We start from the raw sequence: 17,205 nt of genomic DNA on the forward strand, positions 1-17,205 counted from the left end.
GAGACATGCCTTCAGAGTATTCGGCTGCTATAAATTTCAACGTGATAATCCACTTTGTTGTGGCTTTTGAAAAATAACTATAATAGCTCAGTGGGCCTTACCTGGTAGAACAAAAAAATGTCTTAGTACACGGGTGTTTCTCAACTCGAGTTGCATAACACCCCCCCCCCCCCTACGGTACGGCTTTCCGTGATGACCAACCATCAGGCACATGCAAAGTAAAGATTTCGTGACTGCAGGGATTCATATTCTTGGTTCTTTCGGTAAAGTCACGTAGAAGGGAAACAATAAAATAATACAAATATAAAACAATAAAATTCTCACGACGTTTCGACTGCAACACAAGCAATCATCTTTTTTTCTTGCTGTGGATTTCACACCTGATGACGATTGCTTGTGTTGCAGTCGAAACGTCGTGAGAATTTTATTGTTTTATATTTTTATTATTTTATTGTTTCCCTTCTACGTGACTTTACCGAAAGAACCAAGAATATAAAGAATGGTCGTCATGAAAAGACGGACCTTGGAGGGGTTGGGTCACAAGGACGAGAGTTGACATTGAATGAGTCATTGGGGTATCCCCCACATGGGTTGTTGTCTTGAGATGAGGAATTTGGGAGGTTGGGTTCAGGGTGGTGTAGTGGGTGGGATTGGTAGGAGTTGAGGGGTGGTGCCAAGCGCATTGTTACCAGCTGTGCTGAAAAGCCCTCGTCTATATTCGTCACTTGGCACCCTAAAGGTCCCATGGGCTGGACTATGCCTGCGGATGCATGTACTTAGAATAAACACACACTTGCGCCCTCCTGCCCCGATATGTCAATTCGTATACCGTACACTTTACCCTTTAAGACATGCAGTAGACCAATATCAAATCACCCTGAATGCATGCATACAATTTTGCCGAATCTAGAAGCTTGGGCCTGGATAGTGCTTGGAGGGCGATCACCTAACTCAGGGGTCAGCAACCGAAATAACAAGAAGAGGTATTTTTTTCGAATGCGGTGAAAAAGAACACTCGATTCTTCAAGAGCCACAACGCATGTCGAATTCGAGACGGTGGTCCTCAAAAAATAACGGTCACGAAGCAGTCCTTAAAGAGCCGCATGCGGCTCCAGAGCTGCAGGTTGCTGACCCCTGACCTAACACGAACAGGTTGTTATAGGCTGCTGCGAGCGAGGCCATATGGTGTGCATCAGAAGTCAGTGTAGAAAATCCATTGTTCTGTATGTCCATGCTCCAAAATTGGATGATGTAACGCGTCTATGCCAGTTTAACACGTAGGCTTTTATGCCCTCCACCTGCACCAACCTGTCCTGGCTAGCGTGGTGAAGTGTGGAGAAATAACACCTACGATCCGCATTATGAGGAGGCCCTCTTCCAGCAGCGGAATGACAAAGCGCTCTACATACATATGCAGTGCTGTGTGTTATGACGATATAAAATAAATCCTTTTGATGTCTTCAAACTTGCTATAAATCAAATACTTGTGAATGTATAACATAATGTGTGAGCATTACTGTGTGGTTAATATTTGTATTCATAACCTACCTCCAACATCCACATATGGTAATACACTACAGTGGAATAAAACCTATACTCTGTAAAGCATTGAATATCTTTTCAAAGATTAGCCAAGGGTTGTCCTGTTATGACAGGCGAGCATTTTAACTGTCTTAAATGACATGGGAGCTTTGCCTTGAGGTTGGGTGTCTGTTATATGCCACATATAGTAATGCAATATAGCACACTTAAATTGTAATACGTTAATAATGTATATTATAATGTATATTATTCGCGTATTGATGGACGTAATCACTGTATAATTGGGTGGAATAGTGGTGCAGTGGTTTTTGTCGCGCACCACGAACCTCCTGAACCTGGCCACCTGAGTTTGACTCCCTGGTCTGGTCATGTGGTGAATGATATCTCAATCAGCCCTGGGATCTCTCTCCCTGCCCCCCACCATCTTCACAAATCTGCACTAACCAGAGTGGCGAAGTAGGGCCAAACAACCTGCACGATCAACACGGTGTGTAAAGGGACTTCAGCAGTGGATTGATGAAGGCCTGTGAATTATTATAATCTGTTTTCTATTCGGTGTATATTTTTGTTGATACCGTATCAGTACACGACATGTATGGTTGTTGCGCGTCCGAATTCCATTTGCTTTGGATTGCACACGACACCGCAGCAGCAGGGGATGGCTTTTTTAGCGAGCATTGCATCAGTGCTGCTGACGCTGCTGCTGCTGCTGCTCTGATGAATATGATCACAAAGGGATAATTCATACGTTGCCAATCGTGTCCCGCTTATAAAGCAAATTGTTCGTACATTTGGCATTCACGCCGTTCCTATAGCACAAGGGCATCAGGTACGCTCTGTATCACAGACGAGTATGGTATGGCAGTAGAGGGCGATGTTGTTACGTGGTTTTACGTACTTAAATAATTTATTTGGTAAATTTGGACAGTGACAATGCCGCCACCACACGTGGCCAACTCCCTTTTTTTAAATACGGTAACGTCACTAGATCTTTAACGTGCACTGCGAGGCAGACGGCACGTGTCCACGCGAAATGCACATGCAGTATTAACCAGGGCAGCCACTGCAACTGAACCAAAAACCTCTGCAACAAACGGCACATGCGTTACTGCTTCGGCTGTAGTCACCGCAATAAAGAAAGCAGTTACCGTCGATCCAACATCCTAATCCAAACAATTTTCAGTACGTTGTAAATTTTACTACTAATTTAAAATGCACGGTCATAAAATAGATGGCTTTCATTAATTTAATGTCTTATCAATAATTAACATTGATGTGTTATGCACTCATGTGCACCGTGCTCAAAGTGGTGAGCAGCAGAGGGCAGTGCAGCCAAATCCATTGTGGTACTGTACTTCTATGCATCGACATCTATGCTCCCCGCCTTCACCAACCCCCACTGAACGAGTGTGTTATAAGCATGAGAGCCTCTCATCCAGCAGTGGATTTGCAAAGAGGGCAGTACATTTCGATTTAAAGCTTTCGTGACTGCAGGGATTCATCTTCTTGGTTCTTTCGGTAAAGTCACGTAGAAGGGAAGTAATAAAATAATAAAATAAAACATAATAAAATAATTCTCACGACGTTTCGGCCACAACGCTAGCAGCCGTCCTCAGGTGAAGACCAGGTCTGTCGGGGAGACAGCGTCTGAATTCAGACGCTGTCTCCCCGACAGACCTGATCTTCACCTGAATTCAAACGCTGTCTCCCCGACAGACCTGGTCTTCACCTGAGGACGGCTGCTTGCGTTGTGGCCGAAACGTCGTGAGAATTATTTGATTATGTTTTATTATTATTATTTTATTACTTCCCTTCTACGTGACTTTACCGAAAGAACCAAGAAGAGGGCAGTACATGTTCACATGCCAATGTGCAGCATATCGTTTTCATGTTCTCCTTTCAATCCTTGCAAATTGATTGTTTTACTTCCTTGAACATGTGCACATTTCCCATGGTCTTTCCTTTGTGAAAGTTATTGCTACCATTTATTCTAGATTTAAAGCTTTCGTGACTGCAAGGATTCATACTCTTAGGTTTATTCGGTAAAGTCACGTAGGTAAAAATAAAATAAAAAATAACAATAGTAGAAATAATAATAGTAAATCACGACGTTTCGGAGGCAACACAAGCTTCCCTCCTCTTACCCTATATATTAATGCCCCATCATAAATAACTCCCACTACAGTTACTTTAATGTGGCTTTTTACACCTGACGAAGGACGCTCGTGTTTCCTCCGAAACGTCGTGATTTATTATTTTATTTCTACTATTATTATTTCTATTATTTGTATTATTAATTTTTATTTTTACCTACGTGACTTTACCGAAAAAACCTAAGAGTATTATTGCTGCCACCTTATGTTGCCTCAATGAGATCTGGCCTGTCACATCACGTGACCCACAACACCAGTTCCACATTCCACCCCTAGGGTGGGCGATTCTGCTTGTAAAATAGAATGCCGAGTTTTTTAAATACTTTCAAATGCGTTTCTAATTATAAAGAGGAGAAACGACTACCTTTAGAAACATGGAATGTTCCCCTTCTTGTTTATTGCAACATAAATACATGTGTTGCATAATAAAACATGCGAAAAAATGTGGCCTTGAGCAGGATAAATGCCATCAAATGTGTAATATTTTGGATCCATCATTTCGAATTTCCAACCGCGTTTTTGTACGAATGAACTGCAGTTGCTCGAGCAAACAGAATTACATTGGTCAACCCAGTCTCTGACTTTGCCCATCTCATTTGCCATTCATTAGCAAGCACCTCCTCCTCTCGCCGAACTACTACTACCACTACTCACTGATCCATCCGGATGCTTCATCTCATTCGTCCAGTGTCTCCCCCTACTTTGATCGCATTCCCCGCTCGCTATTGCCAATTTATACCCAGACCCGAGCCCAACCCAATTTCCCATATCCCCCTCCCTCCACCGCCCCACAACATTTTACTCTCCTAGGCTTCGAATCCCCCCTGTCCTTTCTCGCCCACGCCTTCCCAGCCCAACCAAGCCATCATCTTTGTTATTCACCTCACCCTCTCTCCCTCCTCTCTTCCCCGTGTATCCCCAACCCAAATCTCAGAGCGCTGTTCACCCCGTGACCCCTTGTCCCTTCTGGCGCATTCCACGCTCACTCACTAGGATGTCCCTCCTTAGCCCAGCCCAACACAGCCTCTGCGCCCATACCAGCCTAATTGTCCACTCGCCAGCTTCAGCTCCAGCCCCCCCCCACCACCCCCGGCTCCATTCTCTCGCCTCCATTTCTGCCCCTCCCATCTCTCCCTCCTGTGCAATCACTACCCCCACCCTCTGCTCCTCTCTCCCCTCCCATTTCCCCCTTGCTCTGGCCCTTCTTTCCCCTGAACCCCATCTCCCTCCAACATCCCTCCCTCTTCTCTCATCGCCGTTCTATCATCTCCTCCTCCTGCTCCTCCTGCTCCTCCTGCCTGCTTTGATCATCTATTCCCCCGTCTCCCTTTGCCCCTTTTCCCCCTTCTCATCTTCCCTCTCCCGCTCTTACCTATCTCTCCCCACATCCTATATTCTTACCTCGGTACCTTGCCTCCCTTCTCCCATCCCCTTACTCACATTTCTCCAATATTCAACTTCTTCCCCCCCCCCCTCTTAACCCCCCCCCCGAGTTGCCTCTTCTCACCTCTCCCCCTGCCCCTCTCTCCCCCCGACACTTCTCGGCCCCCCTCCCTTAGCCCTTCCCCTTTGCCCCCCCCCCCATTTCCCCCCCCCATTTGCCCCCCCCCATTTGCCCCCCCCATTTCCCCCCCATCTTTGCCCCCCCTCTCTTTGCCCCCCCCCCTTTACCTCACTCCTCACTTTGCCTCCCCCCACCTTCTCCCATTCCCTTCCTTCCACTTCTCCACCCCCCCCCCCCTCTTAATCCCCTCCTCTCCCCCTAACCTCAACCCCCCCCCCCCATTTGCCTCTCCTCACCCCCCCCCCTTCACCCCCCCATTTGCCTCTCCTTACCTCCCCCTTCACCCCCCCCTAACCTCACCCCCCCCATTTGCCTCTCCTCACCCCCCCCTTCACCCCCCCCATTTGCCTCTCCTCACCCCCCCCTTCACCCCCCCCATTTGCCTCTCCTCACCCCCATTGCCTCTCCTCACCCCCCCTTCACCCCCCCCATTTGCCTCTCCTTACCTCCCCCTTCACCCCCCCTAACCTCAACCCCCCCCCATTTGCCTCTCCTCACCTCTCCCCCTAACTTCACCCCCCCTAACCTCACCCCCCCCCCCATTTGCCTCTCCTCACCCCCCCCTTCACCCCCCCCCCCCATTTGCCTCTCCTCACCTCTCCCCCTAACTTCACCCCCCCTAACCTCACCCCCCCCCCCATTTGCCTCTCCTCACCCCCCCCTTCACCCCCCCCCCCCATTTGCTTCTCCTCACCTCTCCCCCTAACTTCACCCCCCCTAACCTCACCCCCCCATTTGCCTCTCCTCACCCCCCCTTCACCCCCCCTAACCTCACCCCCCCCCCCATTTGCCTCTCCTCACCCCCCCCTTCACCCCCCCCATTTGCCTCTCCTTACCTCCCCCTTCACCCCCCCCCTAACCTCAACCCCCCCCCCCCCATTTGCCTCTCCTCACCTCTCCCCCTAACTTCACCCCCCCTAACCTCACCCCCCCCCCCCATTTGCCTCTCCTCACCCCCCCTTCACCCCCCCCCCCCCATTTGCCTCTCCTCACCTCTCCCCCTAACTTCACCCCCCCTAACCTCACCCCCCCCATTTGCCTCTCCTCACCCCCCCCTTCACCCCCCCCCCCCATTTGCCTCTCCTCACCTCTCCCCCTAACTTCACCCCCCCTAACCTCACCCCCCCCATTTGCCTCTCCTCACCCCCCCTTCACCCCCCCCCATTTGCCTCTCCTCACCCCCCCTTCACCCCCCCCCCCCCCATTTGCCTCTCCTCACCCCCCCTTCACCCCCCCCATTTGCCTCTCCTCACCCCCCCTTCACCCCCCCCCCCATTTGCCTCTCCTCACCCCCCCCTTCACCCCCCCCCATTTGCCTCTCCTCACCACCCCCTTCACCCCCCCCCCTAACCTCAACCCCCCCCCATTTGCCTCTCCTCACCTCTCCCCCTAACTTCACCCCCCCTAACCTCACCCCCCCCCCATTTGCCTCTCCTCACCCCCCCCCCTTCACCCCCCCCCCATTTGCCTCTCCTCACCTCTCCCCCTAACTTCACCCCCCCTAACCTCACCCCCCCCCCATTTGCCTCTCCTCACCCCCCCCTTCACCCCCCCCCCCCATTTGCCTCTCCTCACCTCTCCCCCTAACTTCACCCCCCCCTTCACCCCCCCCATTTGCCTCTCCTCACCCCCCCCTTCACCCCCCCCATTTGCCTCTCCTCACCCCCCCCTTCACCCCCCCCATTTGCCTCTCCTTACCTCCCCCTTCACCCCCCCCTAACCTCAACCCCCCCCCATTTGCCTCTCCTCACCTCTCCCCCTAACTTCACCCCCCCTAACCTCACCCCCCCCCCATTTGCCTCTCCTCACCCCCCCCTTCACCCCCCCCCCCCATTTGCCTCTCCTCACCTCTCCCCCTAACTTCACCCCCCCTAACCTCACCCCCCCCCCATTTGCCTCTCCTCACCCCCCCCTTCACCCCCCCCCCATTTGCCTCTCCTCACCTCTCCCCCTAACTTCACCCCCCCTAACCTCACCCCCCCCATTTGCCTCTCCTCACCCCCCCCTTCACCCCCCCTAACCTCACCCCCCCCCCATTTGCCTCTCACCCCCCCCTTCACCCCCCCCCCATTTGCCTCTCCTTACCTCCCCCTTCACCCCCCCCCTAACCTCAACCCCCCCCCCATTTGCCTCTCCTCACCTCTCCCCATAACTTCACCCCCCCTAACCTCACCCCCCCCCCATTTGCCTCTCCTCACCCCCCCCCCTTCACCCCCCCCCCCCATTTGCCTCTCCTCACCTCTCCCCCTAACTTCACCCCCCCTAACCTCACCCCCCCCATTTGCCTCTCCTCACCCCCCCCCTTCACCCCCCCCCCCCATTTGCCTCTCCTCACCTCTCCCCCTAACTTCACCCCCCCTAACCTCACCCCCCCCCCATTTGCCTCTCCTCACCCCCCCTTCACCCCCCCCCCCATTTGCCTCTCCTCACCCCCCCTTCACCCCCCCCATTTGCCTCTCCTCACCCCCCCTTCACCCCCCCCATTTGCCTCTCCTCACCTCCCCCTTCACCCCCCCCTAACCTCAACCCCCCCCCCCCCATTTGCCTCTCCTCACCTCTCCCTCTAACTTCACCCCCCCTAACCTCACCCCCCCCATTTGCCTCTCCTCACCTCCCCCTTCACCCCCCCCCCCTAACCTCAACCCCCCCCCCCCCATTTGCCTCTCCTCACCCCCCCTTCACCCCCCCCCCCCCATTTGCCTCTCCTCACCCCCCCTTCACCCCCCCCCCATTTGCCTCTCCTCACCTCCCCCTTCACCCCCCCCCCCCTAACCTCAACCCCCCCCCCCCCCATTTGCCTCTCCTCACCCCCCCTGCCCCCCTTGCCCCTCCCACCCCGAATCTTCTCGCCCCCCCCTGCCGGCCCCGCCCCCATGCCGGCCCCGCCCTGTGTAGGCGGAAGCGCCGCGGGGCCGCCGTTTCGCTAAGGCGCGCGCCGTCTCCACAGCGTCGCACACTCGCCACTCACCACCACCACACGCCACAACCACCACCACCACAACAACCACCACCACCACAACAACCACCACCACCACACGGAACCACTTACTCCTCGCTCCGACAGCAGCGAGCAGCAGCAGCAGCCGCAGCTCAGCGCCGTTGTCACGCCAGGGTAAAATGCGCTTCGCACGCTGCTTACGCACTCTCTCTGCCTTTTCTCGCACGCACGCACCACACACACATACAGCACACACACCACACACATACATACACACCACACACACACCACACACATACCACACACATACATACACCACGCACACACCACACATACATACACACACATACACACACCACACAACACGCACACACCACACACACCACACATACATACAGCACACACACCACACACACCACACATACATACAGCACACACACCACACACACCACACATACATACAGCACACACACCACATACACACCACACACCAAACCCACACACACACCACGCACACACACCACACATACATACACCACACACACACAACACGCACACACCACACACACACCACACACACACACCACCCCACACACACCACACACACAGCACACACACAACACACACACAACACACACAACACGCACACACCACACACACACCACACACACACACACCACCCCACACACACCACACACACAGCACACACACAACACACACACAACACACACACAACACACACACAACACACACACAGCACACACACAACACACACACACCACACACCCCATACACACACCCCACATACCCCACACACCACACACACACCACGCACACAACACGCACACACACCACACACCCCACACACACACTACACATACCACACACACTCACCACACACACAACACACACACCCCGCACACAACACGCACACACACACACACTACACACACTCACCACACACACACCACACACAACACACACACCCCGCACACAACACGCACACACCACACACACCCCACACACCACGCACACACACCACACACACGTAGCCCGTGGCGAGACTGCATCACCCGCACGCCACTCCGACGCAAGTCCGCAGAGCCACCATCACCCCCACCACCATCACCACCACCATCACCACCATCATCACCACCATCACCACCATCACCACCACCATCACCACCACCATCACCACCTCCACCACCCTCACCATCACCACCACCATAACCACCACCATCACCACCATCACCACCACCATCACCCCCACCACCACCACCATCATCACCACCATCACCACCACCATCATCACCACCATCACCACCACCATCACCACCTCCACCACCCTCACCACCACCACCACCACCATAACCACCACCACCATCACCACCATCACCACCACCCCCACCACCTCACTGTACACGCGCCGTGGCTGTAACATCGACAATCATCAAATCTGGGGGCTCCTCGGCCGCGTGTGCTTTGTGCTAAAGCGTCTCGACCGTGTCCCTCTGCCCACCTGCCCAGGTTTGACACCCGGGTCGTGTCGGGGTTGGTGGTGGTCGTTGGAGGAATCGATTGGGAGGAGAGCCACAGACACCCACCCACCCACTCACCCGCCCACAACGAAGGGGACGAGGGGGCTGGTGAGAGGGAGGGCTTCGTGTGCTGCCCGCTACGGAGTGTGTCGACGAGGGGTGAGAGCAGAGGCGACAGAGGCTGCCTGCGATGGGGAAGATGCAGGGGTTGGCACCTTCAGGGGTGGCCGTGAGCACTGCCCTTGACCACCAACAACAGCAGCAGCAGCTACAACAACAGCAGCAGCAGCTACAACAACAACAGCAGCAGCAGCAGCCTGTGGTTGGATACTGGCTGAGCGACAAAAAGAGGAAAAAGTTGAACTTTCACGTCTTCGCTGAGCTGTGCAGGTGAGGAAGGGGGTCTTGGTTGTGTGTCATCTACATGGGTCGTGTGTGTGTGTGTGTCATGTGTGTGTGTGTCATTTCTCGGGTCGTGTGTGTGTGTGTCATGTGTGTGTGTGTCATCTCCATGGGTCATGTGTGTGTGGGTCATGTGTCATGTGTGTGCCATGTGTGTGTGTCATGTGTGTGTGTCACCTCCGTGGGTCATGTGTGTGTCACCTCCGTGGGTCATGTGTGTGTGTGTCATGTGTGTGTGTGTGTGATCTCCGTGGGTCGTGTGTGTGTCATCTGTGTGTGTGTCATCTTCGTGTGTCATGTGTGTGTGTGTCATGTGTGTGTGTGTGTGTCATCTCCGTGGGTCATGTGTGTGTGTCATGTGTGTGTGTGTGTGTCATCTCCGTGGGTCATGTGTGTGTCATGTGTGTGTCATGTGTGTGTGTGTCATCTCCGTGGGTCGTGTGTGTGTCATGTGTGTGTGTGTCATGTGTGTGTGTATCATCTCCGTGGGTCGTGTGTGTGTGTGTCATGTGTGTGTGTGTGTCATCTCCGTGTGTCGTGTGTGTGTGTGTGTCATATGTGTGTGTGTCATCTCCGTGGATCATGTGTGTGTGTCATGTGTGTGTGTGTCATCTCCGTGGGTCATGTGTGTGTGTGGTGCGTCTCATCTGTGGCTGGCTTTCATGCTTTTTTGTTTCCTCTGTTGTGTGGCTCACATGGAGACACAACACATGAGGGGGGGGGTGTCTCTCATCTTGAGTCTGTTCTGTTTCCCATGTTTTACCAGCTGAGCGTCTCGGTGTTTCGTTTGAGTGTCTTATATGTCTCACGTCTCATCTTGTGTGTGTGCGTCTTATATGTCTCACGTCTCATCCGTGTGTCTCTCAATCTTCCTGCGTCTGGTCTTGCGCCTTATCTGGGCCGTCTCTCTCGTCTGTCCATCGAACCCACCTCGTGTGTCTGCTCGCCCATGGCTCGAGCAAGGTCAGTATTCGCATCGAGGCCCTGGAAACTTTGTTTTAGACACGGTCGTCCCTTAAGTTTGACGAGAGAGAGAGACGCCTTGTTCACATCGGGTGTTGGTGTGTCCGTGACAATCGGTCTCGACGACGCCTTTGGTTTATGATCGCTTAGAACTCAGACCAGTATTGACTGGTTTAGTTCATTCAGCTCGTGCTTTTCGTGCAAGCACATTTCCTGTTTTGCTGGGGCTCACCGGGTGAGGGCCAAACGATTTGTGGGGAAATATCTAATTGCGATTTTGCTGACAAGATATTGGCTATTTGATTTTTTTAAGTGAAGCTTCAGTTCAATTATTCGCTGTGTAATAGATTTAAAACATGCGATGGAGCATTAGCACATGCTACCATCAAAATATGAACTGCTCTATAGATTATAATGCAAGGATGAGAACTTAAAAGATATGAATTGCTTCCAACATGTATTTATTAAAATGTTTGAATTGAACTAGAACAATCATAGAGCAATTGTTAAGTTAAATAAATAAAGTTATAATAAAAAAAACACAACTCCAATAATAAAGTAAGAGGACTTTTCAAATCGCAAACAATCGCATTTGCGATTTGCTAATCGCATTGTTTCAAATTGCTATTTCGATTTTAAATCGATTAATCGTTCAGCCCTATTCATGGGTGTACATGCATGCAGCAGATTTCAATTTCGCACAAGGTAAGGGTTTTTTAATAAAAAATTTTGACACCCACCCGCCCGCTGATTGAACAAGACGGGGCTTGATCGTGATGATGCTCATCATGATCGAGATGATGCCAATAAAGCACCCACATGCAAACTGAATGTCATCGGGGCAAACAACGACCGGGCAGCGCACACTAAATAGTAACTCAGCTGTTAGATTCAAAGGTAGGCGACATGGGAAGGGGTTTCGTGTTGGGGATGTGCAGAGCAAAACCGTGTCGAGATGGCCGGTGTACGGTCTTGGCCCGGTGGGTGCCTGCACTTGATGAATTGTTTTCAGTGGCAGGCCAATTCTTACGTAATGGGCTTGCTGATTCAATTAATTATTAATTGCCTATCGGAGTGAGTTTTCGTACCGTGATGGGACACGCGAATTGAATGCGGTAGTAGTCAGGCCAGGTCATATTGCGTTTTCGTAAACATTTGGGTCTTGACTTTTTTTTTTGCTACACTGTTTGTGGCTTTCCATTTGCTTGGGGGGGGTTGCGATTTCGTCGCACGCAGTTGCCTTTAAAAGAGACACAGAGAGAGAGAGGGAGAAAGACAGAGGAGAGAGCCTTAGATGCGAGCAAGTACCATTGAACGATGAATGAACGGGAGAGTTAAAATGTGTTTTTGTTCTAAAAGGTGTTACATTGGCTGCCAATGCTGTAGCAAATGTCGGTTTTTGTTGGCAGGGCAACCCACAGTCGAGATGTGGGCACGACTGTACGGGCGTAGAGAGTGGTGGGGTGATTTCTATTGCGGCTTGCCAGTTTCTGGTCGTGTCACCTGGGGCATGCCACCACTAAACTGTGCTGTGGGCCAGCATTTGTTGGCTGATCATCGAGTCTGTCGTGCGATGATGCTCGCTTTCGCGAATTCTGGACATTTGACTCTGAAGATGAATGTATGGTGGAGGAATCCGATGAGCTGTAAAGCGCTTTTATTCTCACAGACCTGCTGCCTCGATGCATATACGTGGGAACAAAACCATGCATTCTAATACCATACCGCACGCACAGTATACAGAACTGCACCACGTGTTAATTCATGTTGCTGCTGCTGCTGACCTCTTACATTCGCTGGAGGAATGTTGGTTTATAAAGTGGACTCTGCTCAAAGGCCATAGTCAAATACACGAATGTGGTGTTGTTTCTAACTGTCCGTCTTATAGAGGCGACATGATAGAGCAAGTTTATTGATGGAAAATCGATTTTAAAAAATGTGGACGCTTTCGATGCATGTTGAGGAGTATTAGATTTCAATTGCGCTGAAGCGATGTATGGTATTTAGTGTACTGTAATTTGACCCATGCCGCCACTAGAGGCTCTAACATAATTCCGAGCCACATTGTATCCCAACTACTGTCGTGGCTTAATGCCGCCAAGATTCGGCGCTTTGTATCTTTGTCCGCATATGAACTAAAACTCTTATTTTAAATCCCTCTGTAGCAGTGCCGGATTATCCTAGGAGCAAAAGTAGCTGAATATGCTACGGGCCACGCACTTGCTTTCAAGCTGTCAATTCCGGTTGAGTGATTCTGCACTTGCTTTATTTCTATAGTATTATACTGTCTTCAACTTTTATGAACGACTGGGTGTTTAAGGTTAGCGATTTGTCGTATTATCGAGCTGTATAGCAAATAAAAAAAATACAATTACTTTACTATACTCGTTAAAAAATAGTGTTTTAATATTTGTGTTTAAAAAATATATATTTAGGGCCCCTTTATGACATATTCTACAGGCACCAGCTGAATCGTTGACCGTTCATTGGGTCACAAGAGTGGAACATTCTTACACGTCTGATTTCCTTTGGTTTCTTTAAAAGTACACTGACTGAGCAGCTTGAGTAATTCATCTTTTAGGATCTCAGACTTTGTTACCTGGGTGCTGATCAGACGTTATTCTCAATCCAAACTTTATATAGCTGTTCCTATCTCGGGGGAGTAAAGGTTTGTCCTGTGACACAGTACCCCCAACTAACTCCTCAATGTAAACAGAGGGGCCTCCTTTTATCAGTGAGAATATTTACCCCACGCTCCTCCCTGCCAGCCAGGTGGAGCAGAAGTCTGACCACAGTACTTGCGCCGTGGTGGCGAGTTGTTAACTACCTCACCTGGTATACAGGAGATCGTGGGTTCGATCCCGACCCTGACACACCTGCTGTATATTTGGAATTTGCACGTTCTCCCCCGTGGTCGCGTGGATTCATCTCCGGGCCCTCCGTTTTTTTCTCTCTTCATTTAGAATCAAAATGCATGTAGAGTGAGTGGCTGCTATATATTTCCACGTGATAAGCCACTTCGTTGGGCAATCATTTGTGGCCAGGTCACATTCTGAAAAAGATCTACATAGCTCAGTGAGCCTTACCTGGTAAAATGATAAATAGATTTGTTGTGTTTTCCCTAACCCTTGTTGCCATTGCAGTAGAATTACCCACGCTTTATTCCCTGACGTGTCAATAGGCTTTTTCACATTCCAACATCAAGCAACACACTCATTTAAAATCCGAGAATTCTGAAGCTGTCGTATGTATATGGTAAAGTTGCATCACCTTGTGGAGCTTGAGTATAGCAACGCCGGCCTCCGAAGAGGATGTTATGCTGACTGTGTGTGGAGATTGCTTTGGCGTCTTTTGATACCCCATCCTCATGAGTGGTTGCGCCATTTAAACATCCGTCCGCTGTGAGCAAGTCTTACCAAGTGTAAAGTGGGCGTGCCTCATGCATTCTGCTTGTAAACAATCTGCGTGCCACTTAATCGATCTGTCCACGTATTAAGGCGTAGTGATTAAATAAAGAATGTCCGTGTTTCGTTGGAAAACAATGCAGGAGTAAGGATGAGAGGCGGTGATTAACCCACTGCTATGAACTGGGCAAGTTGAGTTCAGTTCCTGGGGCTGAATAATGTTAGTAGCAAGTTATATATATCTGAACCGGTCCAAGATCACCCCCCCCCCACTCCCATCTTTGGTAATCCACACTAACCAGCACGGTAAAATATGGACAAACAATCCAAATGAATGACACGAGCAGGCCATTTGTCATCATGGGATTGACAAAGATGGATCATTGCATCGCTGGATCTTGAAAGATGGCGACACTCTTGTGGAGGCTTTAATCAAGAATTCCATTGATAATTTCGGATAAAATAGAAATACATTTGAATGGTGTTTTGTTTGCATTATAAAATTCTTAGAATGGATCCTGACGATGATGCATATAGATAGTACACCTTTCCCAAAAACACCTGCTAGTCACGACTAAAATATTAAAACTGAAGTATGCAAATGCACGTAATAAAGAAATTATATGTAAAAAATTTGAAGTGAATGAAAAAAATAAAATAATCTTGGATTTATTGCAATTTGTTAGCTGCGTTTTCGAAAGTATCATCTGATTAATACAATGTATTTGTTGTGTGCTGTAATAGGGTACAGCCATGCTGTCATATACGCCCACAAGATACTATTGATTTGCCAATCACGTGGACATGGCTGCATGCAATTTATCGCACAGCCATAGTGGGTACACTTTGATCGCACTGGTCTCGCAGGATCCGTTCGATTCATCCTACGTAGGGTGCACAAAACGGGTCACTCACCGATTTACAGAATACTGCATTGTTTAAAGGTCCAGGCATAGTGACATTCTCCGGTGACATTCTGCCAGTGTGTAATGATTAACACCTCCCCAGCACCCTTCACAATATATATTTTTTATAAATTGTCACGATTTGCAAGTCGCAATGTGATATCAACATCAGATTCTTTGTTTGGTCTGGCTTTTACAGTCACGTGGGGGTTGTTCCTCTTTTTTCCCGTCTCATTTCTACAGTTTTCTTCGCTCCATTTAACTGAGTTTTGGTGTGAGAAAGCTTTACTGACGGCCGATTACCTGTGGTGCTAGCACACATCTTAGCAGTATCCAACAATAAAACACACTTTGGACTCTCCTTTACTGCCGTGACAGCAATGACTAAACTTGCTCAATTTAGAAAGAGCGTTTGCTGGATTAAACATTATTTCCGTTTAATATCCCATTCGTGTAGCTAAGCTGCTTGCAGTGCTGGATAAATATAGTTTGGCAGGCATTTTCCAAGTGATAAGCCTCATGTAGACATGGGCCACATGAAATTAATTTGCAAGTCAGATGTGGCCCATAGACTATTGTTCTCCCACACTTAGCCGAATACAACAGCATATGTTAATATTTCCATAAACTCCTTCTGAGTGGAGATCTATTTTTGTGCTTGTTCTGCACGGGTTTCATCTGGGTGCTCTGGTTTCCTCCCATACCTAAAGAAAGCATACACTGTATACAACTGGTATTGGTCAAAAACCATCTCGGTGCTGAAAAATGATCCCGCAAACCACTCAATTGGTATTACGCAGCAGGAACATTGCCCAATACTGTGAAAACTTGGCAGGACCCCCTTGAAGAAGAGTCTTCAGACTCGGTGATGTTTTCCTGGGTACACAAGCAAAATCATAATACTGTTTACCTAATTTATTTTAAAGCGTACAATTCGACTGATGGATCATCAACATGAGAATCAATTTGAATTGATGCTTCATTACAGCACCTAATGCTCTTGCCATAGATGACAAGTTTGCGATTGAAATATATTTAAATGATCACAGAATTACAGCTTTACATGTAAGTTGCCTTTAGGGTGTCGTTAGTTATACTGTGCGCACAAAACACTAATATAAAGCGTCTCCATTGGATATGTGTTTGGGATGAGTTGACCCTTTGCTAGGATTTTCTTCTTGTTAAAAGGTGGCAGTGTTCTTTTGACGGAGGTACAGTTTTGTGCTGAAATCAACATTTCATTGGTCAAATTTAGGTTTGTCTATCTACATTGTTAATTTTTTTAATTATTTGTCCGTCTGTGATTCACACTTTGAGTCGCAGCACTTGAGTAACTTTTGTCAAACAGAGTAAGTATTATACCAGGAGGAACCAGGTTATGGCCATGAGCTATGTATGGGATTGGTTTTATTACCTCGATCAAAAAAATCTATTGCTGAAACCCTTCACCACACTGTTGGGTTTTAGACATGTTTAGAGTTTCTTCCCTTTTGCAGTTTTAGTGAGGATTGCACTTAAGAAAAAGTGTCGTGCCATCCATAGGTTGGGCTGCCACCAGCTTGTTTTTATTTCATTTACACGCCTGACAAATGTCTTCTTCATATGGCTGATGTTGACGTAGAGAAACAACTATAAATATACATTGATGTTGTTGAGCTGGATAATTGCGTGTGCGTGTGTGAATGATGTTAAATTGCTCCTAACAATGTGTTTGTGTGAGTTCCATTGCATATGAAATTGCATGGTAATGTCATTCAATTACATGATATTCTAAAATGCTTCTTTCGAGTCCACTC

The 17,205-nt window shown here is 49.4% G+C and overlaps 1 protein-coding gene across 3 annotated transcripts in view; it reads left to right on the forward strand.

Annotated features, from left to right (window-relative positions):
• The window catches only part of ITPK1 (inositol-tetrakisphosphate 1-kinase), an 87,199-nt gene that overhangs the window by 18,873 nt on the left and 51,121 nt on the right, over nt 1-17,205 (forward strand). For 2 of the 3 annotated variants that reach the window (XM_061559440.1, XM_061559442.1), the window contains exons 1-2: nt 8,155-8,371; nt 9,725-10,125. In XM_061559440.1, coding sequence (XP_061415424.1) covers nt 9,926-10,125 — 200 coding nt within the window. In that variant the 5' untranslated portion in view covers nt 8,155-8,371; nt 9,725-9,925. Of the gene's footprint in view, nt 1-8,154; nt 8,372-9,724; nt 10,126-17,205 lie in introns of those variants that run through there. The other variant, XM_061559441.1, reaches the window with a different exon arrangement.

The sequence above is a fragment of the Lethenteron reissneri genome, chromosome 25 (assembly GCF_015708825.2).
Source record: "Lethenteron reissneri isolate LAM-NWPU_2019-01 chromosome 25, ASM1570882v1, whole genome shotgun sequence".
Lineage (NCBI taxonomy): Eukaryota > Metazoa > Chordata > Hyperoartia > Petromyzontiformes > Petromyzontidae > Lethenteron > Lethenteron reissneri.